This window comes from Crocodylus siamensis, chromosome 11, assembly GCF_052110815.1.
Source record: "Crocodylus siamensis isolate JL-2025a chromosome 11, ASM5211081v1, whole genome shotgun sequence".
NCBI classification, from domain to species: domain Eukaryota; kingdom Metazoa; phylum Chordata; order Crocodylia; family Crocodylidae; genus Crocodylus; species Crocodylus siamensis.
The window spans coordinates 4,182,680-4,210,110 of NC_143405.1; the positions used below are offsets into that span (position 1 = coordinate 4,182,680).

General features: G+C 41.7%; 1 protein-coding gene across 5 annotated transcripts in view; it reads right to left on the bottom strand.

Annotated features, from left to right (window-relative positions):
- NACC2 (NACC family member 2) overlaps positions 1–27,431 on the bottom strand; it is a 79,293-nt gene that overhangs the window by 9,273 nt on the left and 42,589 nt on the right. For 2 of the 5 annotated variants that reach the window (XM_090021615.1, XM_090021618.1), the window contains 4 exons: positions 16,596–17,522; positions 4,594–4,761; positions 654–759; positions 228–325 (listed from right to left, as the gene is read on the bottom strand). In XM_090021615.1, the coding sequence (XP_089877741.1) occupies positions 228–325; positions 654–759; positions 4,594–4,761; positions 16,596–17,460 (1,237 nt within the window). In that variant the 5' untranslated portion in view covers positions 17,461–17,522. Of the gene's footprint in view, positions 1–227; positions 326–653; positions 760–4,593; positions 4,762–16,595; positions 17,523–19,089; positions 19,145–25,658; positions 25,710–27,431 lie in introns of those variants that run through there. The other 3 variants (XM_090021616.1, XM_090021617.1, XM_090021619.1) reach the window with 3 other exon arrangements.

Here is a 27,431-nt window from a genome sequence, read left to right on the forward strand (position 1 = left end):
ACAGAGCACTCACTTCAAACAAAAACACAAAGTTGTTTCTGAAAATCATGGAATATTTCAGTGAACTGATTTGAATTTTCTTACACCCCAATTTCAATGCACAGATATTTACAGCGATCACACAATCCAGATGGCCCTCCCTTGTTTAAAATCTCAGCTCTTTCTTAGTCTTTTGTTCTTGGCACGCTGTTCGAACACAGCAGCAGTAAATCTCTCCCTCTCCTTACATTTCACTGCATTAAGAACCCTGCTGTCCAGGGGCTTCCTGCTGGGATCACTAGTAGAGGACCGGATTCCAGTGCCGCAGCTATTGGCAAGCGTGTTCCTGCAAGAAAGGGAGAGAAATGCAGATCCTTATGCCCTGGATTTCAGGTGAGAGCGAGCGCTTACAAAGATGCAAAGAAAGAGTGTGTCTTATTGGGAACATCTTGTTACAGAGGGTAACCACAGTGTATATTTTAAGCTGAAGAATCACCAAAGCTGGTGGTATTTTATCTTTGGCCATCATAGATAAGGAAAAGTAGAAAAAAAAACACAGAGGGGAATGATATTAGAATACAGATTCAAATGAATATATTCTGTAAAGCACATTTACAAGGCAGTGATTGCTTTGAATTCCTGGACAGCCAAAGCAAACCCCCAAAAGCACATACCGATCAAAGAAAGTGGCTAGGAGACGTCTCAGCAGAACCTTATGTTTGACACCTGCACACAGATGACAGTTCATCAGCTGCCCTCGGGTGATATAAACACCTGACCCTGAAAAAGTTCAAACATACCAAGTTTATAATTAACAACCCTCGTTTCCCCTGCTGTTGTACATTCCCAATGGACTGCACACCACTATATTCCTATTAGGATCACAAAGGATCTAGGGCAGAGGCTGTCCCAAACGATGTGCCTGTCTATCACCCAGTACAACAGGGCCTGGGTCTCAGCTGCATCCTCAAGGAGCTATGATAATGCATATATCTAATCATTTCCAAAGAAGCTTTTGCAATTAGGTGCCTGTGGGGTTTAGGTACCTCACCCCCTGGAGGTCCCGTGAAAAATGCTGGCCAATGAGAATAATCTCCTGATCTGATCCAAACAGAAAGATGATCTCCTGCAATCACATGAAAGGACCTAGTTTCTCAAAAAGTGCATGGCGCTATGCTTTGTCTCTTTAAAGAAATAAAGAAATCATATTTCTTTAAGGAGAATCACACAGTAGATGATTGCTAGCCTTCTGAGAAAACAACCACCCATTTTGGCCTTCCTTTTTTTTTTTTTTAAAGGGAAGAACTGCAGAATACACACCTAGAATAAAAACAGATGCAGACATGGAATCCGTGCATTTCCCACAAATCCATGATAACTTTTGCTGAGCCAGGCATTTAATTTCTAGCACAACACAATTTTTGCATATCGCATCTACTGGCTTCAAAGATGTTCTCACGGAGAGAAAGGAACCCTGCCAATGCAGCTTTGCCTTACACGTCCAGAAGTTTGGAAACAAATCCTCCGCAGATCTCTTATCCTTTCATTATCAAGCACTTGTATGTAGCACCTAGCTAGCAAAAACAAACCTACTGTGTGCCTCACAATTGGCCTGTGTGAACGAAGATGTGGAGGTGTATTTTCTTTTCTAAGCACACTGTTACACTATAAGAAGGGGTTTTTTTCCAATTAAGATTAAATAGGGGATCATATCTAGAGTGGCAAAGGACTAAGTACTTCCAGACAGAGACATACTAGAAAAACAGAAATACTTCTTACATTTCCAGGAAAGGCTAACAAGGATTATCTTTAATCTTACAGATACATATAAGAACAGAACAATATTAAAAAATTAGTTGACTAGGTTACGAGAAAACCTGGAATAACTCTATTGAGCCCCAGGGAATCACTGTTATAAAGGGATGCAACAGATCAAAAGCCATGTCTTTCTAGCTTCACTGGTGTGATGACCACTTGAATTTTCACCAGCAGATGACGGCCTCTTTCTACTTGCATAGATTTTTTTTCAGTGCAAGACTATGGATTAGACTGTGAAGGGGGAAAAAAAAGAGCATTTGTGCCTTATGATTTGTGTACAGTCCTTACCATTATGCTCTGTATGCTATACCTATCCATCAGTTTTACTATGATCATTTCAAGATTTGTTTAAGGATCTCACCAGAATATGCCCAAGTTTTCAGAATCAGTTACAATGTGTAAAATCTGAGACCAAAGAAAATAGTTAGTTTATGGAGGTTACTAAGCTTTCACTGAAGGATTTTTCCCATCTACTCTAGGCAGAAGAACCCCATCAATTTTCACTAAGTTTGCAACAGTAATTAGCTGCTGAGCCTTTATTCAGTAACAGTATTTTAGAGATAAGCCATCAGAGAGAAAGCCAGATGCTACCAAGGGTAGCTTCACTTTAATAAATAAAAAATAACCAAGGCAGCCGCTATCAGTTAGAGATATTAATCTACTTTTTCCCAGATTGAAAAATGTAAATCAAGCAAAGATGCCTGGAGCCAATTTGCAGCTCTCACTGTGAAAATAACCTATACCACTTGATGTTTTGAAGAAGTCTCACATAAAATGTAAATGGATACAAAATGAATATTCCAGCTTCAAAATAAATACTTGTGGTTTTATTCTGTGTTACGGTTATGTGCGTTTTATTTCTGCCTTCCATTGAAGAAAATACATGTCCTCCACCAGACAGAAACCTTTCTAGCTACTTCTTGAAATTAAGATTCCTACTGCAAGCTGAAAATAAAAAAAAAAAAAAACTTCTACCACTCAAAGCATTGTATTCAAGAGATAAATGGTCAGAAAGAAAGGACAACTTACTCCTTTCAATATCCTCTCTCACCACAGGAATTCTAAGCACTTAACAGGTATCTAATTAAACCTCAACAACCTAAGCAGTAAGTAAGGGATATTATATAGAAATGTTCACCCCATTGTTCCTGGAGTGGAAGACAAAAGTGCACCACAGTATAAAACAATGCAGATAAAGTGAAGAAGGAATACGTACCCAACTGAGACCATGGGAATTTAGGGAAGCACAATGCAACTGTCCAAACTGGAACGTGGTGTGGACAAAAGGGTCAAGAGCATCTTCTTGCACAAAGTGCTGGAGGATGGTTAGTGGCCACAAAAGGACAGGACCACAGGTCAGCTCTACAACCTCCCTGTAAATCAAACTGAATCACCACCACCTCCCAGCTTTCCCAATGCCTATCCTAAATCACCATCTGGATGAAGAACAGTGGAAGAAGGCTTAATGCACACAGGCCTGAAGTGATTCAGGTAGAAAGATGGAAAAACTTCAAAAAACACCCACTTGCTCTACACCAGGAGTGGGCAATTATTTCAGGCAGAGGACTGCTTACTGAGTTTTGGCAAGCCATCAAGGGCCACATTATAGGCAGCCAGGGGCAGATATATATTAATTTTCTAAATTTGTAAGGGCCCCACGGGCCAGATGGCATGACCTGGCAGGCTGCATCTGGCCCACGGGCTGCATTTTGCCCACCTTGCTCTACAACATCCATCACTATAGAGGGTACGTGTCCTTGGGATATTAAGCTGGTCCAGGGCTTTTAAAACCCTAACTACAACTGAGTCAATAATGGACTCTTTGGTTAAGTGGCAAGTGTAAAGAATTTTAAAACAATTTCTCATAATAAATATGCAATTTTTCAGATTGTATGGCAAAGCAGAAAGTTAGAAGAAACCTTATTTTGAGTAAAACAAGGCATTCTGCAACAGTTCAAACATTTTTAAATGGTTAGAAGTAAAATTAAAGGAAAATTTTGAACGAACTGTCAAATGGAAAAAATCAAAACATTTCTTTACCAGTATGTCCAGGTGACACTTCATTTGCTGCTGGAATATTTCGAGATTGTTTTCAGAAATCAACACAAATTTAAACTCAGGATTGTCAACCTGCAATTCTACCCCAAAATTTCACTGAGCTACACTCTTAATTGCTGTTGGTGACAAAAAAAAATGACCACTTTCATCTGCAGCTAATTATCTGATGCCAGTGGCACCATGGCCATTAATCTATACACCGTCTGTAAAAATCCAGGATTACAACTCACAACACCAAGAAGGGATCTATCAAGACATTCAGGCTGATTTTTCTCCACACTATTGAAGATGTTCACGGTTTATATAAATTCCTTAAACAGTTTTATTCACTGATATAAATCTGTCAGCTGCTGCTCTGTGAACCTTATAATCTGATACTTAAAAAAAGCATTTTTTTTAAAACTGTGTACCTATATTAGAATACAATTGTGATGCAGCCCATAGCAGACAAGAATACAAGCAGAGGAAATTCAATTAACATGCTAAATAAATTCAATCAAATAATTCCTGTTAATGACACATCCTTCCATCAGTGAATGAAAGGAAATTTGAGATTTTTTTTTGACTGATTGGTGATGAGTTTCTTTGTTCATAATAATGCTAAAACAGGAAAAAACGCAGGTAATATATATAATTACAACTGAAGTTGAAGCGAGATGAAGAGTAATTTCCAAGAATAAGAATGTCAATATTCTCTAGTCATTCTAGTGTAAAGAAAAAGAGTTACCACGCTGTTACCTGCAACAAGTTCGAGTTTTTCTCCCGGATCTCCCTCCGAGTAGAGTTTGGGGTGGCACCGATATCCAATCTGACTGATCAGACTGGCTGGGAGAGCAACTAAGTCACGTCGAATGAGCACACAGGAACGATTCTCTAGTGGAATCTGCTCTGGCTTTTCTTGAGCTACTTGAAAAAAAGAAAAAGAGAAGCATTAAACAAATCAAGTACAGGGGATGCAAAATTGCACACTGCTGCGTTTTGATGATTCCCAATCTTTTTTTCCACAGTATTACTTCTGAAAGCAGCTACTGAATCCAGAGACAATCATTTTCCAGGTAAGGGCACAGGACACTGCTACCCTGGATTCAGGATCACTATCAGTGGTTTTCAAAATGTAGCTGAAAAGTTCCTCACATCCCGATGTCTACAAAACAAGCTTTCCTTTTTTCTGATCGTTTTCAGGAAGAGGAGCTCTTGGAGTAGCCTTGCTCTGCATGGATTTTAAGAGAAACATTAATGTAGCCTAATTATGCTTTTATCTTCTTTTTAAAGTGTTCATAATATATAAAACTGAATGATTCTGAGCATCTGAGATTATTCCCAAAATGAGGACAGAGTGTACAGAATTAGCTTGCCACACCTAGGACACTTAAACTACTGTATGCAATGAGACTAAAACAAAACGTTATGCCAACGGACTACAGGTTTCCCGAAAGTGTCATACATTTGCCAGTTCGGTTAGTAGCTACTTCAATATAAAAACTACTGCTGCTGAAGTTAAATGTAAAACCTTATAGATACACACTACACCAAGGCAAGCCAATCTTGGCAACTCAATGCTATCACTGTGAGCACTCACCTTTTCTACATCAGAACAGGTCTTCTAGGTCTCCTTTCCTTCCCCTCCAAGTGTTTAAAATTGTATCTCAACAACGATCAACAAAAAGAGGCTTTCTTAAGCTCTGGCTTGAAAAACAAATTACACTGCAATACTGGGATATAGCTGTGATTTCACTTAAAACATTCCCTTACATACAATTAATGGGGCCTGCCACTGCCTATTAGCAAATGTTAATGTTGAAAAGCTAAAACAAATGAGTTTTACTACTAACACTGCAAATTCTTGTTTTGTGAACATGCAGAGGATTAGCTTTCTAAAGCACATTTACAGTGGAAGTCCACAGGCGTGCTTAAAATGATCTATCCCAGCAGAACTGAACTGATACAGGTGTGATACAGGTTCGAACTCCACGGTTAATATTTTTAAACATTATACCTGATAAAACATTTATAAGGTTCGCCTTTTCCAGGATTTTTGATTACACACCAAACTATAACTATAACCAGGTTGATTCCTTCGAAAGGATTTAAATACAGCTTTAATACCCAGGGTGTAGATCTATTCTACTTTGGTATCAAAAATGGAGAATTCAAGCTGTGGACTGAAAATATACACTGCTTATTCTCTTAAGTGTCTTTTACTCTTACTGTTTTGGTGTTTCATAAGCTGGTTTTTCCATTCCTCAGATAGGAGAGCAAATCTGGGGACTTTGTGAACTTGTTGCTGCAGTAACCGCAACCCAAATGCCTCTTTTACAAAGAAATGAGTGTTCTAACTAGGACATGCCCTGCAATGTTGTATTGTTATGTGACAGCACATCGTAGGGCGCAAGGCTGTAAAAGCCAACAAAATATAAGGCTGTATTGAGTATCAGTGTCTTGCAATGCTGGCCTTAGGTGTAAAAGCTTTTTAAAAAAAACTTCAGAACAACCCCAGGGCATTAAACTGTGTTTTCTAGAATAAGACCACCTTCCTCTATCGAGCAACAGACTGCTGCTATCTTGAGTAGCTGAGGAACAAGAGTGGAAGAATAAGCCAGATGATATTTTAAAGCATATTTTCTCCCACCAGCATGGCCTGATTATCTATGCAAAGTAGAAGTACTTTGTAATGCTGATGTGCAGTTCCATTTACATAAGGAATTTTCACCAGCAGGAATAATTCTCTATTTCAAAGCTCTTGTAAGCAGAACTTCCCAATATTCAAATGCTTTGTTTTAGACAGAAATCATCTGCCTGTGCTGTATAAGCATCTGAAAGAGCTGATACATTGCTCCTGCTTTGGACAGCAAGTAGCCAAGATTATTAAATTGGAAAATATTACTCTTTCATTTACACATTTCAAAAAAAATCAAGAGGGCATTTTCTACAGGATTAATATTCAGACTAAAGCCCCTCTGCTCTCCATCATATATTCTTTGGCGTTGCCAGAACTGCTCACACAAGCATACTCCAAAAGTACGACCGTCACTGAAAAAATAATCCTGGAGGCACAAGATAAAGGGGGGTTGCTGAAGGGCCCTGTACTCGACTTTCCTGTAACTCTCTGACATGGAGCATCCCAGGTGCGCACACACTGAACAAGAGAGCAAATGGGTCAGATAGTTTAGAGAGATCCCACTGGTACGTCTGACAAATAGAAAGACTGCAAGAGATACGGTTGAGAGGGGGAGTGGAGGGTAGCTCACATTTAAGGAAACAGGGCAGACGATTTTGCTGCCAAAGGAATGTTTTTGATATCCGAAGGCCACAGAAAGCAATAAAGATTAAGCCATACCATTTCACAGTGTGTTAACTGTGGGCAAGCTTGCCAGAGAAAGTCTTCCAAAAGTCCATTCTTTCGACACTGTCCTGGTTTAACACTGCTGAATAAAGACATGAAGTATCTCCCTCTCTCTCACACATACACCTGCACTATTTTTTCCAAGTTGTGATTTAAAAAAAATATATTAATGGCTTTGGATTGAAAGTGCCAAAACTACTTCTTGCCACTTTAAATATTGGCAGCCCTTTAAGCTGTTAACAAGGCAAGAATACGAAGTTGTGCTTGCTGGCATTCATTTTCCCCAAGGGCTTTCAAAATGAACTCCCAAGTTAACTCCCTTTTCAAGAAAATGACGGTGAAGTTAAAAGTCTGATGCGACGGCAGAGCAAGCATTCTGGAACCACTGCAACCCCAAGACAAACATCATCCATATCTATATCCATATCCAGCAAAAGATGGATGGAGTAAGCACTTCTGCCAACAGCAGAGAGAGAGAGAGACGATGCTTGTTTTATAAATATTTACAGGACAGGGTAGATGTTTTTGTTTCTCACTACTGTGCATTCTCTATATATATCATTCTCTATATATCTATACATACCGAAAAATACAACAAACTGGTTAATTATTGCTTGGAATCATATAGTTTTGATTTGAAATCATCCCATTGGATAAAATTTGTTAGCAGCATCAAAAGTTGACAGAGCTAAATATCATCACTCATAGCATTAACAAAGTCACTATTTGCATTTACATAAAGGTTGCCCATGAAAAGTCTCCAAGTACCTTCCAAAGATAAGTATCACGGTAAACTAAGGCACACATCAGATCCCACCATCCCACAGCAGATCTGGGGATGGAACAGAGAGTTCTGGTCTGATATCATGACTAGTCTACACCTATTTTCCATGTATACATTTCTTCAAAGATATTGCAGGAAGTTAAAGACATGCAGCACTCAGGCCAAACACACAAACTGCAACAGATGGACACGCAAAGCTATCGGTTCCTATGCGTGTCTGATGCAATCACTCTCAAGGAAGGTCAGTTTAACCATCCTGATATCTCAATAATAAAGTGTGCAAAGCAACCCACGCTAGTGCAGTCAAAGATCAGATTGTACTGCCCTGCTATCTGTTATCTTCCCAGAGTAATTAATTCCAGTTGAATTTAGAGTTAACCCCATTTCCTGAAACCTAGCAACTTGTCCTGAAAAACTACTTCAATCAATAGCATGGCCCTTGCTTTTTCATTCAAATGATGTTTTTGGAGATAAACACAATGAAAGCTTTGGGAACAAAAAGAAAAAAACCCCAATATTCTTGATTTTAAGTGCCCTCTTTTTCATACGGGCCCCAAAAGCAAGGGCAGAGGCAAGTTAATAATCTGTATTGTGGAAGTCAAATATCAGATGAGAGAAACTAAAAATGCATAGTCTAATCCAGATTATTTCAGTCTAATATAACTCAATAATTCTCCCTTGCTGGCTGCCAGGACCTACCCACATTCTTATTTACCATATTTACTCAATTCTAAGATGAGGTTTTTTCCTCCATTAACATGGAGGGATGGGGGGGAAAGCCCCTTTTCTCAGAATCTCATATGAGGGCAGTGGCTTCGGGTCCAGCCCCTACCCGGGATCTGGCTGTAACCACAGCCTCCAGAGTGCCTTTGCACTCCATCATCTCCCCCCTGCAGCCCCTTTCCCCACCATCTCTCTCCCAAGCAGCCTCTGCTCCCCTGCCTGCCCCTCTCCCTTCCCCTTTACCATTGCTCTGCACCAGTAAGCTCCGTGCATGCTGCAGTCGGGGGCACAGAGCATGGCTCCAGCCCAGCTCCGTAGCAGGGGGGTATCTGCAGGCTGCTCTGGGGGCTGGGCTGGGCTGGGGCAGTGCTCAGAGCCCTAGGCTAGAATGGGGACACAGCCTGCCAAGTGGACCAAGGGTAAGAGGGGCAGGGGGAAGCAGAGGCTGGTTGGGGGGTAGGAGAGAGGAGCAGAGGTTGCGGGGGAAGGGGAGGACAAGGCTGTGAGGGGGCAAGCAGGGAGGCAGGCACAAGCAGGATCAAGCAGCTTGACCTCTCTACACCACCTACCCCACAACTGCCTTCCCCCCCTGCAACAGTGGGAGGCATGAATTAAAGATGACCCCCCCACTAATTAGATTCTATACATGGAAAATTATAACAAATTTATACATTTTCCATATACAGAATGTAATTACTGGGGAGTCGCCTTGCATTCAGGGTTGTCTTGGATTCGAGTAAATGCCGGGTGGGGGTTGCATTTGTTTGGGTTAAGCACGAGGGCAACCGGACTGAAATTAAACCAACTTGAAATCTTTAGGTCTTTCAATATAACTTCAAATTCAACAGATACTAAAATTGCACACAAAACTGTTACATAAAGCAGCAGGATACAAGACACTTTGGTCCTATGTTTTCAAAGAAAGCAAGTCTGTTTGGCCTTTATGCTTTAAAGAACAGCATAGTATTCACTTCTAATTAATTTGTATCTTCAGAGGGCAGCAGCTCCTCTTCCTTTGAATGAAAGGGCAAACAATACAAAGTATTGTATAATACAGTTTTGTTCTAGGCTAAGAAAAGCAGCCTACCAACTAACAGAAGCAAAAATGAAATAATTAAAAAGAAGGCAATAAGAGCTACAAAAGCAACATCTATCTATGTTACTTTTTCAAATATATATTTGGTTCTGAAAATTAGATGGTCTTTGTAATCTGGACCAACTGAGCAGGGATCTCTAGCACAGATAAACTCTGCTTCAAAGCCAAAGGGCGGGATGAAATTTTTGAATCAAACTCAGAGGTGTTAAAACCAGTGGGTGTTACTGATGTTCAGCAAGACAGCCCTGGACCTTTTCAGTACCTCTGTAGGTCGACATGGAGTTACTCAGTCCCTCTTACCTTTAACATGTGCACTGCCTTCAAATCCATCACCTAAATTTCTCCATTTGCAAGCATCTCTGCCTTTTTCTGGCACTAAGCTGCTAGGAAGCATTTAATATTTAGCCTTCATTTTACATTCTTTTTAAATGACACAGCTCTGAGACATTATAATCCAAGTGAGTACACATTTGTAAATATTCACAAGACATTACAAAAAAAACAACCCAAGACTAATAGAAACAAGTTACTCCAAACCTCTGAAAAAGCAGAAGATAGTAAAGAAATGAGAATTTCTGATTATCTAGACAACGAAGGGCAGGTTATCGTTGCTAGTAACCATGGCCTGAGACATCATTTGAGTGACATGGGGATCGACACTCCAGCAGAAGGATGGTGCAGTCATGCTCTTCGGTGCTTACTTGGACACCTAAATAGATGGCTTCTTTTTCAGAGGTCCTAAGCACCCAGCACTCCCATATTTAAGAGAGCATTGTTACAGCATCAAGGTGCTTGGATTTTGATAGCAAGTTTCAGGCACCCAACTTTGAAAATGCTGTTTCAAACTCCTGAAGACCAGCGTATACAATTATAGTATTTTCCTGGTTCTTGCAGGACTACAGAAGTCATTCTGAACTGGCCAATTCCTGCTGGATGCTTCATACCTCAAGAGGTGTGTGTTCGATTCATTGCTTACTTTTGTATTGAATCTAAACCTCCCTTTTTCATACTCCTGTGGGAGGAAAAGGAGTAATGTTTCTGCTCTAGAAGTGTGGAGACAAGGCCCAGAGAGATCCACATGGCTTGGCCTTGAGCTCAGGAAATCTTGTCAAAACAGAAAATGAACCAAGAAGATAAGTCTTGGTCTACTGCTTTGACCAGAAAACCTCTTTTCACCCATGGTTGGTAGCTGGAACATTAAAGTACACCCACTGGTTTCTCACACAGTCATTTCCTTATCAAAGTACAGTACTAAACAAGAATCCCCATCCCACCAGTCTATCCCCTGCTTGCATGGAGTTGCTATAAAAATAGGACCCAACATCTGTTCCTAGCATCACAGATCCATACCGGATCTGATGGCAACAGATGGGTGTGTAAACACATGGATTTAGGTGCACATATGAAACCAACCCCCCCCCAAAAAAAAAGAAAGAAAAAGAAAAAGGAACATAATGTATTCCCTCCTGAAATGGTTCATGGTTTTCAAATAGTACATTTACAACAATACATTAAAATGCAGAGATGTGTCCTATCCGTCCACAGAGGTAATCTAGAATGAGTAGAGGAGCAGTATTACTGGTTTATAAATACCCCTTCTCTTGCCTTTGTTTTAGCTCTCAGTCAGGAGTGAAACATCTGCCAGTCTAAAATTAAACATCTGTGTTTTACTGTGAAGAAATGGGGACTAGAGGTTTAATGCCAAAAAAGGCCTGATGCTCTATGGCTCCCGAGTGGATCTCAGGCTCCTGTAGGCTGCCAAGTTCTCACTGAGTGGCGAGATCCTCACCTGTCATTTTTTCTTCTGGCATTTGGTGGATTCCAGTTCAGACCAACCATGCTGGCCAGACAGAAGGCACCTGGCAGAAGTCAGATATATTCCCCACCCTCTTGTTAGCATGACACATCTCCTTTTTGCCTCCCAGCCTAACCAGGCTCCCCATTTCTGCCATAAGAAGCCAGATGAAAGCAGCTCTGCTGGATGAACACGATGCCCTGTTTTCAGATTGGTCTCCTGCTCCATGTTTGTGCCCGATTATCATCTTATATTTCCTGAAAGATGTAATAATTCTTGGTTGCTATCGATTGTGTCCTGTCTTCTTACATGAAGGGGTCAAATGAGCCATCAGCCTGCATTGGTGGCAGCTGAATCAAAGAACTACCACTAAGGTTAAAACAAGCAGCTTTATTCTGACTGCTATTATGTGGCTTCAAGATGTTAATGGGTTGTTTGCTACTGGCTGCGGTTTACATTGTGACCTTTCTTTCCTTAGGGGACATGGGAAACTTATACAAAGAAGACCCCAAATCCAGCTGTAACAAAAGACTTTGGGTTGTTTCTTGCCCTCTTTACTTATTGTCAAAAATATCGGAGAGCTGGGAGAGGAAGCTATTCTCTCAGCTAATTACCACAACTATTCTATAATGGCTATTCTGGATGAATTTTTAATGAAATGTGCACTTGTCAGTTTGATATTTCATAACTTCCAAGTCTAGCCCTTATCTCCCAGCAATCCATAGAAAAAAGACTTTTTCCCCCCCTCCAAAAACTATAGCCAAGGCAGTTGCGAAGGAAAGGCACTTTGTGCAGTTTCCCTTGTGCCGATCAAACTAAAATAAAATTACGTGCATCTGCTCTATAGTACAGTGACTGGCAAGAATATGGCTTGATACTGAAAAAATGCTGAGCTTTTGCAAGTCCCGCTGAAATCCACTTAGGATCAAGCCCATGGTACTATAATTAACAAAGATAAAAATACTTTGCTTTTGTTTAATATCCTCTCTAGCTGCACACTCCTCAAATCAAATGCCAGAGCCCATACCAAGTCTAACTAGTTGCTTTAAGTCCTAAATATTCTCCAAGTCCAAGCCTATTTATGGAAAAGGAGCCATTTTATTGAAATGCTGTTAAAGTACATGCAGATGTTCTGTGGATCCTGGTAAACGGGCATTATAATACTGAAAGCCACGCTAACACCGCACACTTTTAATGCCCTCTGACTCCATAATGGAACAAGAAGGAAGGAAAGCATGGCCCTGTGAAGCCAGGTCTGACCCACTATGGACACCCTGTGCTACTATGTTCCTCTGACCACTCCAGACCCAGTTGATGAGGGCTACACATCATCCTTACAGAAGGGGAATTAACCATAGTATATGGGGAAGATTTAGCCCTCCGCTCTATCTGGAGCTCCCGTTGCACTTCACCATCCCTTACAGTTCATCCCACTATGCCACTGGCTTAGCAGTCAGCCTATTTAACGATGCTTACTCCTTACTGTGTCTTTCTACTTTCACAGCCCTTTGCCAAGGTCATGAATTTGCAAGTTGCTGTTGCTTTGATTTCTGCGTAGCTTTGGAGATTTGGCAGGGTTTTTTTGGGGGGGGATGACTTCTAGAAGGTATAAACATCAATGAGAAACCACAGTTTAACTGCTGTCCTAGCAGCTTTAATGACGGCTGACCTGGGCCTGATCCTGCCGGGTGCTCCTAGCCGTCTGCTCCACCATACAGCATCTTGCAGAAGCCTGCCTCTGTGTGGGGTTGAAAGAAGATGGATGACACCGAATGGGAAGTTTAGAGGGTCAGTTTACCGTGGCCCCTTGCAATGAAACAGACAAACACCCCCTAATAGCGGGTACCTGGCATCGTTCTGCATGACGTTAATTCAGACAATACCTTAGCAGTGGAAAGGAGGAAGGGGGAGGAGAAATCCTTCCGTGAGATTCAGTGCATGATCTACTGTGCTCTTTTTTTGGCTTTGTTTTTGTTTTTACTAAAGGGGCTCTTAGAAACCTTGGCAATCACTATTTCAAACTGTTTCCCCCAGTCTTTTGTAAAATTGTCAAGATCAACATGCCAGGAGCAGAATTAGCTTTCTTTCTCTCTTCCCTCTTATGGTTTTATTATTCTGTGTCTTTTGAGGGCACAGTTTATTCAGAGTGATTAAAGCACACTGATACAAGTCCATACTGTGATGGAACAGTTTTGATTTTAATTTTATTTTTTAAATTTCTCTCTCTGTTCCCTGTTTTTTCAGAAGCCTGAGGCTATGGCAATGGTAATCTAAAACAGAAAGCCCTCTTTCAATGCATTTGTGCTTTTAGATGTCAACCTATTCCATTCCTGAGCTGGGGATGCTGTTGGCCTGGCCCTTTGCTTTAGACAAAATTGTGACAGCAACAACTTATGCCTCCTCTTTCGTCCCTCCATTTCCTCAAAGCCACCTAAGGCTCAAAACGCCTCTTTCCTCTGCAAAGGAAAGAAAATATCACTTGATTTCTGTATGATCAGAAAGATCATTTCACTGGAGTTGTGCAAGATCGGATCCCACCTAAAGACTGTGCCACTGCCAACTCACCTGAGCAAGCTGCCCAAGCTCCCTGTTCCCCGAGCAGAGCAACCCACTTTTAACGTTACATGATATACAACTGGCCTTGTGCTTAATAGCTGCACAGTGTACCATCCTATAGTTTATCCTGCAGTAGCCGTCTGTGTTTCCAGTGAATTTATTTTGTTCTGCTACTATATAAACAAGTCCCATGACGGGAGATGAAAATACTATATACAAGGGTATAATCCCATTTCTCTAAAGGACAACGTTAGCAATGCTCAGCGCGGCGAAGGCACGCACTTATTACTCGTTCCGAAGGCTCTGCAGTGAAAAAGAACAAACATGCATGAAAACAGCTTCAGCTCTGTCCACTTGGACAGGAACTTTAAAACACATCCTATTCACCACAGTCGGTTCCACCAATTAGCTCACCAGCTGAGCACACCTAACGTGCACCAACAGTGCTTTAGGTCATATTAAGTTTCCTCTTTTCTGCAAATTTACTGTGGCTACTAAGGATCTGGACTCCATCTCAGAAACAGCAACTGAGAAGGGAGACTGGCATTTTAGATACTAGATTTTTTTTTTGAACTAGCATATCTCCTCTCCTCTCATAGTATAAATACCCATAACTGGCAAATTCATAGATTCTTCTTATTGCTGTTTTAATATTAAAACAATCCTCCTCCCCGTGCTCTCCATGAAGCAGAAGATGCTTGGAAATGATTTCTTTTTGTTACTCACATCCAGATTTGTATATCAAGTACTAAACAATTTAAAGTGAAGTCTGGGGTTCTCTTTAGGGACAGGGCTGGAAAGACATGCATGGGAGTGTCTTATTGGTACCATCAGCAGACATACAGCTCTGGATGACAGAGAAACCAGCAAATGCCACATTTTCTTCCCAGCTCTAAAAATATGTCAAACAACTTTGAGGAAAGGATGCCAACTCTTCTGCATTTGAGAGTTAAATATTTTCAAATTAGTCATTTCAAATCAAGCAATTACAACAGAAAATAGTGACAGTGGAAAAAACTAGGCACAGGCTAAAGAAAATTCTGCATTGCCAGACTTGACAAATCTCAAGGAAACCATGAAATGTGTTTCCACCCAGGAACCGCATACAAATCAAAGCTGCATTCTCAAACACCTGCAGCACCAATTAAGAATCCACTGTGTTCACCCCGAGTCCCTCTCGCTATAATGCTGAAAGAACATACATCTCCCTGCTGAAATGCCCCTCGGAGACAATGCTGGAGTCACCCAGCGCTTGCTATCACACTCCCATCATCCTTCCCCCACCTTTCAAAAGTCCAAAAAGGCCCAAATGTCAGTTCCGAATCTTGACAAAGAACAGAGGCAAAAATGTTACTGCAGAGAAAAGTTGTCACTTATGTGCGAAGCAGGCAAGAGAACACACACGTGCACACGAACACACAGATGCACATGCACGCACACAGATGCACACGCACACACCACGATCGAGATAGTTTGTGCTCTCCATGGCTGAACCAAATATATCCTCTTCTAGACATTCAACAAGGCAACCTTCTCCTTCGACTACTACATGCACAGGGCAGTATCATCACAGCTGACTTAGGTCAAGTTAGCCTTTTATTTGTCTTCATTATTTTGGAAGGAAAAGTGACTTACGCTAGACATGGCAGGCCAGGAATTGGTAACGATCATAATAAAAATCACAGCAGAGTTCCCTAACCAGTTTGCCCCTTTTAGCCATTGTGCACAAGACAAAACTCGTGGCTGAGGTATAGATGATCTGGGTTAGAGGAAGGAAGGTTTGCCTCACCTTTTTTGTAACATATTCAAAAGCTGATTTATTCAAGATGTTTGCAGAAAGGGGAGGGGAGGAATGAATTTTTATTTAATTTAATTAATTATTTTTAATGGAGAGGGAAGTGAGGAAAAATGCATGGAGGAAGTGGCTTGCAGCTGGGTGTGAAACATTGCACCTCCAGAATGACTGCTCTAATCCAAACCAGGTTGGGAGTAACCAACCGCTATCCAATAGATCTTGAATGGCCTGGATGTGAAATTAGTTAACAATCCCAGTCCAACTGCTAGGGCACAGGTGCCTGTACACATGCAAGAATTATGGTAATTGCTTCAACAAAGAGGCTAGGGATTAAACAGACCTGTCACTGAACTACATGTTGTTTCTCAAGTTCTGGGGGGAAGAGACACAAAGGCAGTGGAGCGGAGACCTGGAAAGGCCCTTGGCCTCTGCCGTACCTGCTCACTGGATGGAGAACACAGTTTCCTGGGCTGCTGGATCAGCAGTTCTCCCCAGCTTCACATGCACAACACTTAAATTTATAAGAAACAAGACCTGGAAAACCACCCAGGAGCCATCCAACAGCATCCTTGTGGACCAGAGAACAGGCCCAAGGGGCAACTTCAGAGAAGGGAAAAGCAAAGGGAAGGGAACATTTAGGTTTATTACCAGAATATCCTCCCGAGGATTTGATGTACATCTGCCCATACTGCTCTTCCACCATGGTGTCATATGCCTCGTCGTCTTCATCCTCTTCCTCATTGTGGTAGGAAGTCGGACTATCTGTAGTGGGAATGCTGCTGGCACCGGGGCTCGTCCGCTCCCCCTGGGAGTACTGCACTTGCTGCACGTTGGGGATGAGAGTCGCTAAATTGGGCATTCCATAGTAGGAGACACGAGATAACTTGAGGGGCCCAGTGTTCGAGATACTCCCTCCTGTACCGTCCCGGGTACCGGCCTCCAAGGATCGCTTGGTGGGGAGGCCTGACACAGCGGAGGGCTGCAGCTCGAGATTTTCGTGTTTCACCCGTGTGAGGAGTGGAATGGGCATGGAGGGGGACATGACGTAGGGCGCAGAAGCAGACTGCAATTGGTTACACGGGCTCTGCGGCTCCGAACTGGGGTCTTCTATCATGGTGGTCTGAGAGTCACAGTGGGGAGAGCTCACTTTGAACATTAAATCTGTCCCCTTTTCCACGATGTGTTGGATCTGTAGGAAGCCTGCCGTGTACATCACGACAAGCTGTTCGCTGGCAGCCATGGTGAGCTTCCCAGTGTAACAAAAGGAGAGGATTTGCTGGAAGCAGGCTGGTGGCACGGTACCTGGGAGCTCAAATGCATTTTTGCTGTTCCCGCTAAACAAGTCTCTGAAGTACAGGCTGCTGGCTGCCAGGACTGCACGGTGCGCCTTAAAGACTTGGCCTTTGACGACTATGGAGACATCACAGTAGAGCCCCAGAAGCCTTTGCTCATTCAGGCAGCCCAAGACAGTGTTCCCGAAGTTGGGAATTTCTATGTGCAACATCTGCGACATGGCTCAGGATTAGCTGGAGCTCCTTAGACATTCAATGCAGCACTATCCAAAGTAGGGCACATCTGAAAAAACCAAGAAGGCAGGGAGAAAGGAACAGATTTTTTTTGAGACAGTTCTCTGGAAAAGACAAGTACAAATGAATCAGCCTAAAACTATTACAGATTCAGTGATGACCCCAAGGGCTGCTGTCTAATACCACTTACAGAATTACTTCCGACTTTCTAAATAAGGCTTTTTAAAAAAAAAAAAAAAAGTTTTTGTAAAGGATAAGGAGTATTTCAAAAATCAAATATTTTTGTCAGGTGGTGGTTTATTCAAACAAACATTATTGATCTACTGCTCTGAGATTTACTTTAAACAGGAAAATATGTATCGTAACAGGGGGAAAGTGAACAGTGAAGCAGCCCTCAAATAGTCAACAGACTTTTGGAAATATTTTGGGGGGAGGAAAGAGGGGAGGACACGACTGCAGAAACCCAAACTGAGCCATTTAGGAAACAGCATATGATTTTGCCTTAAATAAAAGCAGAATTCTCTCTGTACAGCTACTGCGATGAAAAAAACGGTGCTAAGGAATCCAGAGGATGTCTCTACATTTATACTATGAAAAAAATAAAAGTCTTTAAGAGTCAAACTACCTCTAAATGGAATTATCCATGAAATGAGGGGGGGAGACCTCTCAAAAATGAAGCCAGGTATTTGAACCCAAGCAAAGACAGTCACACTGCAGTGAGTTTAACGCCAGAAAGCTTGCTGGTTTTCTCCATGAAATGCAGACTAGGACAGGAGGGTCCCAACATGGGTTCTCCTGTGGCGAGTGCCTGGTGATCTCTTCCCAGCCATATTAAAAAGGGACACTGTAGATGCCACTGTACAAGTCTCATCTGAGGCAAGACATGGTAACTACCGCATCTCCGAATGCAGAAACAGCAGAATGCCTCTGAACAATCCTGGGTCAAAAACAGCTTAATACTGTCAGGCTATTGGGCTTTAGAGGTTGCCTCAAAATTACAGAACAGAGCATGCTATTTTTAGGCTTTCATAACCCTTTTTTGCCACAAAAATAATTTCCCCTTTTCTATAAAAAAAAATAAATAAAAGCAGGCTTTAAAACAAAGTGATTAAAAGCACCCACAGAAGCAGCGAGACCCAAATAGTTAATAAGTGCAGAAAACTCCAGAGAAACCAAACCACTGCATATTTAGCAAAACCGAGAACCCTTTGCCAACATCCCCCTTTACCCCTCTGAATCCTCCTCCCAAAAAATCAGACCCGATCTCAAATCTCGCTTGCATTCGACAGTTCAGAACAAAGTGGACTGACCTCGCCCACAAGAGCGACACAAAAAGAAGTTTATCGGAGAGCATTTAAAAATAAAAAGAAAGGAAAAGGGAAAAAAAAAAAAAAAAGCAAAGCAAAGCCCCTCCTTGGAAAAGAAAATAATCACCCACAAAGACGTGCTCTGTTCAAACTGCTGGAAAAAGAATCCGATCGGCCAGGCCACTGTATCTCAGGAAGAAAAGAGAAGGCAACTCCCAGCCAAATTTATCTGCATGGCTTCAAAAAAAAAAAAAAATCTTCCGAGCCAGGAACTTCTGTGTCCCCTCATCTGACACCATGCGAACATACCTTACACAAGGACCGATCCCAAGTACTGCTGCTCAGGGACGGCTTGCTAAGTCCCTCTTTAGCACCCCGGCTGCTACACTAAATGCAGCACCAAAGATCGCTGGGGGGGATGGGGGGGTGGAAATAGTATCAAAACCTCCGTTTGTATCTGCTGTAGCTCAAGCTTTTACCAAGTCAAATCTCCACGGCAGTGCATAGCATCTAAATGAATAGGCCGGATGCAGATTACCATTCAGGCTGCTCTCTGCAATGAATAGAGCCCTTTGATTAGGGACCTGAAGTAAATGCCAGTTTCAGACCGAAGCTTTAAAAACAGAGAAATATCAGTGCCAGAGGAATGCTCTCAGTGTTGGTACAAGACAGACTTTTGATGAGTCACTGCAATGCAAACAAAGATGGCAGAAATACTGTACTGTATGCTGATGAAATGCTTAGTGGTGCCACGGCAACTGAGACAGGTTTTAAATTTATAGTGCAGTTTTGCATATGAATTACGCTGTAAACTGCCTCCTCTGCCATCTAGTACATCCAGAGTGTCAAAGCATTTAAACTATTCCAAACAGTCTGCAGAGCTGGCGCTGCTGCTGTTTAACTCCTCCAGCGTGAGCAAGAAATTAGTCAAAGGAAGCACATATATTCCAGAGAAAAAAAAAAACTCAACCCTCCCTCCCCAACACCAATGGAAAAAAAAAAGAAAAGGCTTCTCATTCCTCCGCCCTGCTTCAACTCCTCTCTCTCTGCCCCACAACTGCAGCTGCAGGGTTTAAAACCTGCACAAAAATCTCCTTGAAAGCAAACAGCTAAAAGCAAAAAAACTGGGGATGCCCAATTCTGTATGAAACGCAGATCGTCCTAAATGTAGACAGAGCAACATTCATGATGTTATCCCCCCCCCACAACCAAACCCATTCCTTAACACACAAGAAAGCCTTTCAAATACAGGAAAAATGTTTACCCCTTGGGGAAAGCTTCTATCAGGCTGTGGCTGAATCCACTAAAAGCAAATCCATTTGCTTAAGTAATGAAATCCTAGTCACATTGTCTCCCAGATTCCGATTTTAAATTACCCGAACATTTATTGAGTATGTTTACTGCTTTTTCTGGGAAAGGGGGTGGGGTCTTGCTTTTCTTGCTCATCTCCTGCCCAGATCATTTTTGTTCCAATTAACACTCTCTGGTCTATTTGAATAGTTTGGCTGATATCGTGTCAACACAGTTAACATTTCACAACTTAAAAGAAAAAAAAGACTGGACTCAAGATACCTCGGTCAAGAGTGACATCACCGAACGCCAGTGTGGATGTCCCTGCTCGATCGCTTCCTACCTTCTGCGTGCACCCCTCAGATTTTACTGCTCCAAAAGTGTGCATTTGCTGCATTCAGTTCAGCTCTGTAGAAGTAGAGGGAACTGCTGCCTCTTTGGAGACTATAGGGCTGGAAGTGTGCCTGGCTTTCCTTTTCTTTTCCAGCAAAAGACACTAACACATTTACTTTACATCTCACAGGACCAGCAACCTTATAACAGCACTTGGCAGCCCTGTAATCCTTTCAGCCGAAGATCTCAGAGTGTGTTGCAAATGTTTAACAATTTATTTCCAACACAATTTGCAGTGGGCAGGTTTCTCCTATTTTGCTGATGAGGTAACTATGGCATAAAGATGTCCAAGATCGCAGTAGGATGTACTGTTGGGAGTAGATGCCACAACTTATGAAACTCCTGGACTCAGCTTGGTATTACCATTCTTCCTTGCAAGGTTAGTCTGTTCTTTTACAGTTAAATAAATCCTATCTGGATTTATATCTGGAGAAACTAGATTCCCCCAGTCCAGCTGTCTTCCCTAAGACCATGAAGAGTAACACAATGTGCTGTGGAAATGCTTGGGATTAAGTTCTCGTAAAAGCTCCACTATTATACAGCAACCTGAACCCAAGGCAGCAAAATCGCTAGCCTTGAAGTTTCTGCTCAAACCTCAGCTCTTGCTAGAAGAAACCTCAGCAATATCAGCTCATGAAATGGGTCTCGGTGGATCATATCAAAAGCAGGGATCTCTAGCAAATGAAAGCAAACCCCCAAAACTTACCACTCAACCTCCTAAGAAAGAAACTGCTGCTTGACGGAAAGCCAGTCTTGGGTCAAGAAGGGTTTTTCTCTTTTTTCTTTTAGGAATAGTTCCCTTAGATGTATGAGAGGCAGCAGATGGTACTTTTTACTGCACACTTATCACAATCCTACTGCTTCTGAAAATCAGACCATGTAATTTGGATGGAAAGAATTAGGGGCTCTAGGTCTTCTCCAAGGCCTCCATCAAGAGGAATGTCCCAGCAGAGGCACCGTGCAGCAGATGAGCACGGCCTGCTTTTTATATCACAAATGTCTGCTCTCAACTGGGACACCAGACAAACAGATGCTTCTACACAGAAAACTTTAGGAACTCAAAATGCAGGAACATTTTATGAGAACTTGGAGCAGTCTCCTTCAAAACAAATGGAGTACAAGTCCAACTGGAGCACTGTATTTAAAAACTCACATTTCCAAGTAACTTTTCTTCAGCTACCATGCTATTCACCCACCTGCATCTTTTCTATCTACTACAACATCAGAGTGAACTAGTTTCTTTTATTGCTACAAAATAAACTAAGTTAATATCAGCATTTTACATGGAAGTCCAGAAGAGTACCTTCTATAGCAAACGGGCTTAAAAGTTTCAATCTGCCTTTAAATCAAAAGATTCGCCACCTCCAATGAATGTTGCATTGAAATGAAAAATATATTGATGCACTTTCCCTGTCAACAAAGAAATAAAGCCAGGAAGAGCACACGTGATTATTTCATGCAATGAAAGTCACGCCGGTCCAGGATCTATTCAAGTCCTCGACCAGAATCAAAAGAACACAGCTACTCCAAGAGATTATTGGCAGATTTGACTTCAAATCTCCCATGAAAAGAGCTGGAAACTAAAGCCTTATCCTGTTGGAAGGCTTAGAAAACAACTGAGAAGCTTGGACAATATGGTATTCATGTCTTGCTAGGATGATTCCTAAGGGATCCCACATTAAAAATCGCATCATCCTGATTACCGGCTTGCTTTCTCTCCAAGCCTCATGCTATGTTAGCAGCTACTACTCTCACAAACCACTGGTTAGGGATCAGGCTTTCAGTTGGTAATAAAGTGATTGTTTTGGCCTTTAGATTTTTTGGGAGATAAAAAGTGCTGAAATAACATTCAAATAAGTTGCAACAGAGAGCAAGATGGTAATCAGGATACAATTTGAAGTCCGAATGGTTCATGACCTGCCAAGACTAGAAGCATTTTAGCAAAGCCTAAGCTGTCAACCAAAACCATCTTCCAAGTGCTAGTTCTGGCCCAATTCTTGCCAAAATAGTTTTTGCTCTGTATTTTTCCTTCTACTTTTTAATCCAGTTGGTTGGCTGACAAATACAAGAGAGCAATCATGGAAGAGTGGAACAGGGGAAGGAAGGGGAGGAGAGGGAACCTCTAAGCTACCTGACCTTTTGCAATTATAAGTAAGCATTGTGACTTCCCGATAAGCATATGTCCTCACATCTGAGATGTTTAAACCTAATGTTTCCCCCAGTAAAGCTATTCTCTAAACACTTTGCAAACAGAAGACTGTGGGGTACTTTAAATGGCCTACAATTTGGAGGTTTGGGTTACAGCCTATTAGCCATGCAAGCTCTCTGTGCCGACTACAGAAATGGCTTTCAATGTAAATTAGGATTCACAATACTACACCCGACTAATTCACAATACTACACCCGACTAAGCTACCTCTCCATGAGAAGTCCTAGAGATTGTGATGGGCCCATATTATTTCATCTTCAGATTATCATAAGCAAAAGCCTCTTAGGCTAAACTTTCTTTTAAAGGGTCAGATCAGGACAACCCCTCCCTGTCACATTTTTGCTTAAATGGGAGAAGTTTAATTAAACCGGAATTTTTATTAATACTAAAGAATTAAGACGGGCCACAAGTCACCTGAAGAGGTTAATTTATTTTCTTGCTGGAAGCCTCTTGTAGGGGACTTCTGAGGATCTACCAAGACAAATTCTACATTAAAATATATTTTCACAAGAGGAAGGCCATATCCCTAGTCTCAACATGCTCATAAAAGGGTTAGACATTATTTGACCTAATGGCAACCTTCACAGTTTTTGCAAGCATCTCAGACGTGCCCCACTGAAGTTGCTACTGTTTCAACGCCATAGATTTTCTCCTTCTAAAAGGTAGGTTTTTTATTTTTTTGAATGCCCAAGTGATCTGGACTAAACTTAAAAAAAAAGCAACCAAAAAAATTATTCACCTAGAACAAGATGCTGCCATCACAGCTCCCTTAGGAGTAATCAGAAGTAATTAGATAATTTATTTAAATTGTCTTTTCCTTAGACAACCTACAAAAAAGCTCGGCGACCTAACTAAAACACCAGCGTGTTTATTTTAAAATAAAGGCCCATGTCATAAGTGCCTTTCTTCAAAAGCAAGGTGTGCTAAAAAAGCAGCTGGACTTGTGAAAAAGAAAAGATTTAGTGATCCTCAGAGGGCTATAAACAAAGCTCCGCAGAAAGGGCTTTCACCACTATCCCTAAGCAAAACTCTCATCAAAAGCAAATAGCTGAGAAGTTCTGCCCTTGAAGGCCCCACTGGGTCAAAAGAAACTTCCCTTTCTTCTGTAAAAGAAAGAAAATCACACCCTTGGATTTAAGGCTGCTAGGGGATTTCTAACATGGAAGCTGCACATCAGAAAGGAACAATAGAAGCAGCTTCTAAAGGGAGGAGAAAAAAAAAGCAGAATTCCTTCTGAAAACAGCCGTACAGGACTGCTCAGAGCTGGGCACCAAAATCTCTTCTGGATCATCCCTCAAGACAATTAAGGGCATCGGGAGTGTTCACATACTCCTAAATTCCCCAGGTAAATCCACGAGAGGTAGTTAAGGAGAAGAGCTGAACACAGCCCATCTCCCAGGCCGGCTGTCCTGAGGACGTCCAGCTTTGCTAAGGGGAACTGGAACAGCTGGCTGCGGGACTTGCTGGCTAAGCAATATTGTCCCAGCACCCGACCAGTATAAAACTCTGGTGGAAAAAATATATACTTACAACTTTGATCTGTGGGACTGCCAGTGCCAAAGTATCTCCACCATGAAAGCCATGTGGTTTGCACAGGTGTGCATGCATGTGTGCGTGTGAGTGTATCGGGGGAAAAAAGAAGGTAAAAGATAAAACTTTCCACCATTACTAAATAATAAAGAGCATTACTTACTAAAAATGCCCCCCCATTAGAACTGTCCATGCGTTAGAAGTCGCTAGGGGTACACGTGGCTTAAGTCCCACATGTGAACAGTACAGATGCCTTACTGGCATTTACTTCATTTACTGCTAGCCCTGCCGGGAGAAGGAAACCCAAGCTAAGTTTGGTAATCAAAGTAACACTCGTATTGACATCATTTTTGTTCTGCAGCCTTTCTTTCTCTAGCTCCAAGGTGTGCGTTTCCGAAACTCTGCGAGTTGAAAGTGGTAGCCAATGCTAAGAAACCGTATTTTTAGTGCAGCAGCCAGTGGCAATTGGTGAGCAGGATTCATTCTGGTTTGATAAGATAGGAAAAACTAAAATTTGCAAAAATGAGTAGCATACAGAGAGTGCAGTGCAGATAGGGAATACTTCTGCTTGGTTTATGATTTTTAAAAGTTAGCACAGAAAGGAGCCATTAGATATTCACATACCCAGTCTCGGAGGAAATGTGGGGGAAAGATGATCATGTTAATGAAATTAATGCTGGTAATCCAGCCTAACAAAGTGGGCACAAATCCTGCACTGAAGAAGCCCAATATAACAGTCTCGGGGAGCTCTCTTTCTGAAATGACAAAGCCCTCCACAGCAGCAGTCTCCGGCACCCATGTATTAGATTTACAAGGGAGCTGTCATACTGCAAGGTGAGTCACTCTCAGAGCCTCAGTGAAACACTAGTGCTCGAGGTCATAAACTCCAACTGGATTCTGTCTCAAAAAGTACAGTCATTCAATCACAGCAGAGCATGTTATTTCCATTATTTTTAATTGATTTCTCCCCCTTATTCACCACAGATTTTTAAGAGCCTATCAAAGCAAGGACAAGCAAATCTGGAAAACACACCGTTTCATTTTTGCAGGTTGTTACAAGAGAGGGATGGAGGGAGAGGCACGGATATAAAAATTAAATACAAGTATTTTGCAAAATTTAAATTTGTTGCCATCTAATAAAAGCTCTAAGACCCAGGCTAACTCCCATCCCTAAGAATTACCGGAAAGAACACTGTATACCACACCATGCTGCTTTCCCCCCCACTTTTTGCAAAAAATATGCATTGCCTACATTCCATTACAGACATTAATTCATATCCATAACACATCAAAAAGACAAGTGTCACGCTGAATTTTATTATCCTCGCTCCTCCTATACAACAGCATTTGCTAGCAGTATATAACATGCATGACTCAGTTCTACCATCATGGCACTAACACAACAGAAAGCCTTAAAATAAGTATATGTCTTAAAAGGTCAATTAAAAGAGCTTACAAAACATCAGACGGTGCTTCTTGCTAGAGCTCATTACCTAGTATGGTGGAGCTGCCTGTGTTTTTTTTCTTGTGCAAGTTAGTCTGTGAGTCAGCATTAACACACATGAGAACATCAGGAATACTGCCTAGTTCTGATGCAATGGAGGTTGTAAAAAAAAAAAAAAAAAAAAGCACTCTCCGTTTGGACAGGAGCCTGTAATTCAATTGCCTTTACTTTTCAATTACTGCATAGTCTACCGTTACCAAACTGCATAAAAGAAGGGAACTTTGCTTACAGCTTGGTCTCAAATTAATGACTTCTTACTTTTGGCTACAGTTTATTCTCTCTGTTTAAAAAAAAGGAAAAAAAAGCAGCTAGGCATAATATAATTAACCCTTCAAGGGCAGCAATCTCTTTGAGGATATTAAGATGGTCTCTTTTTGTATGGTTTCCAGTGGCAGAGGATGATGCTGCCAAAAAAGTTTTGGCCAGTGAAAGCATTTGTACATTAAACTTTTAATGCTCTATAAAGTCATGCTGCAATTGCAACTGAGCTTGATTGTTAATGGAAACATAAGCTTGCCTTTAAAGGGTCATGTAAGGAAAAGGCGCGTTCTGCAGGAATATTAACTCTGCGTTTCCAGCGTCCAGAGCCATTCGCGTGAGGGCTGCTCTTCCAGCCGCCATGGCCAGGAAGGCATCTGAGCATGGTGCAAACCAGGTGCAACCCATGCCGAATAGTTGGCAAGCACCTGAGCACCTGAGGAACATCGGCGCTTTCCACCCACAAGATATTATAAAGGCCTTTTTATGACACACCTCGAGTATAAAATTACAGCAACTTGGCGAATCACCATACGAAGCTTATTATAACAGCGCTAATTACAACACCTTTTTATACACATCCAAATGTTTGCCTCCAAGGATGGTATTTTTAACTGAGTGTGGGATGAAATATTGGCATTACAGTACAGGCATTTGGCTCATGTGAATCACTTTCTACTGATTTGGGGGGATGGGGATACAACTGAAAAACCTCCCTGGCTGCAGGCTGCACGTAGAGCTTGTATTCTGTCAGACCATCACAAAATATTTTTTAAGTTTCTTATAAAAGCCTGTCTACATCCTAATGATGGCTGAACATGTGCAGAGAGGTTAGGTCACTTGCCAATCACATGAATAACACAACACGGGAGCCCTGAACTCTTAGTCCTCTAATAACAGATGACATTGCTTCGCGTAAATGGTACACTTGAGCTCACGTATGCGTACAAGATAGGGACATTAAGATTACCATCCCTCTTTATTGGGGCAGGGTACTGGAAGGATCTCAATAGAAGTCCTTGTATATTATCTGTGTTAAAGGACCAAGGCAAAAAAGGCAAGTCACCTATAAGTTTTAACTCCTGACTTTCCTCTCCCTCATACAAAACTCTGTGCTTTGTATGTGGTCTTGACCTTCCTGATGTACATGCTCCTGACCAACAGATCACAGCGGTTCCATCAGCGTTTCAGAGCAGAAACTTTCAAGCCATTCAAAGCACCACATACAGGGTATTTTTGACGGGCACCTTAAATTTTTCAGACGCTCACAACTGCCTCCAAAAAAACTTCTAGGACTCCGAGTGGCATACCACACATACCACAGCAAAAGCACTGTCGCCAAGAAAGGGACACCAAACAACATAAAAGGGGAAGGAGAAAGCCCAGACAGACTAAGCTTGAGGTCCACAGGTGCATTTAAAAATAAGGGATATTTTTATACTGAGATCTGATCTACCTTTTTGTACC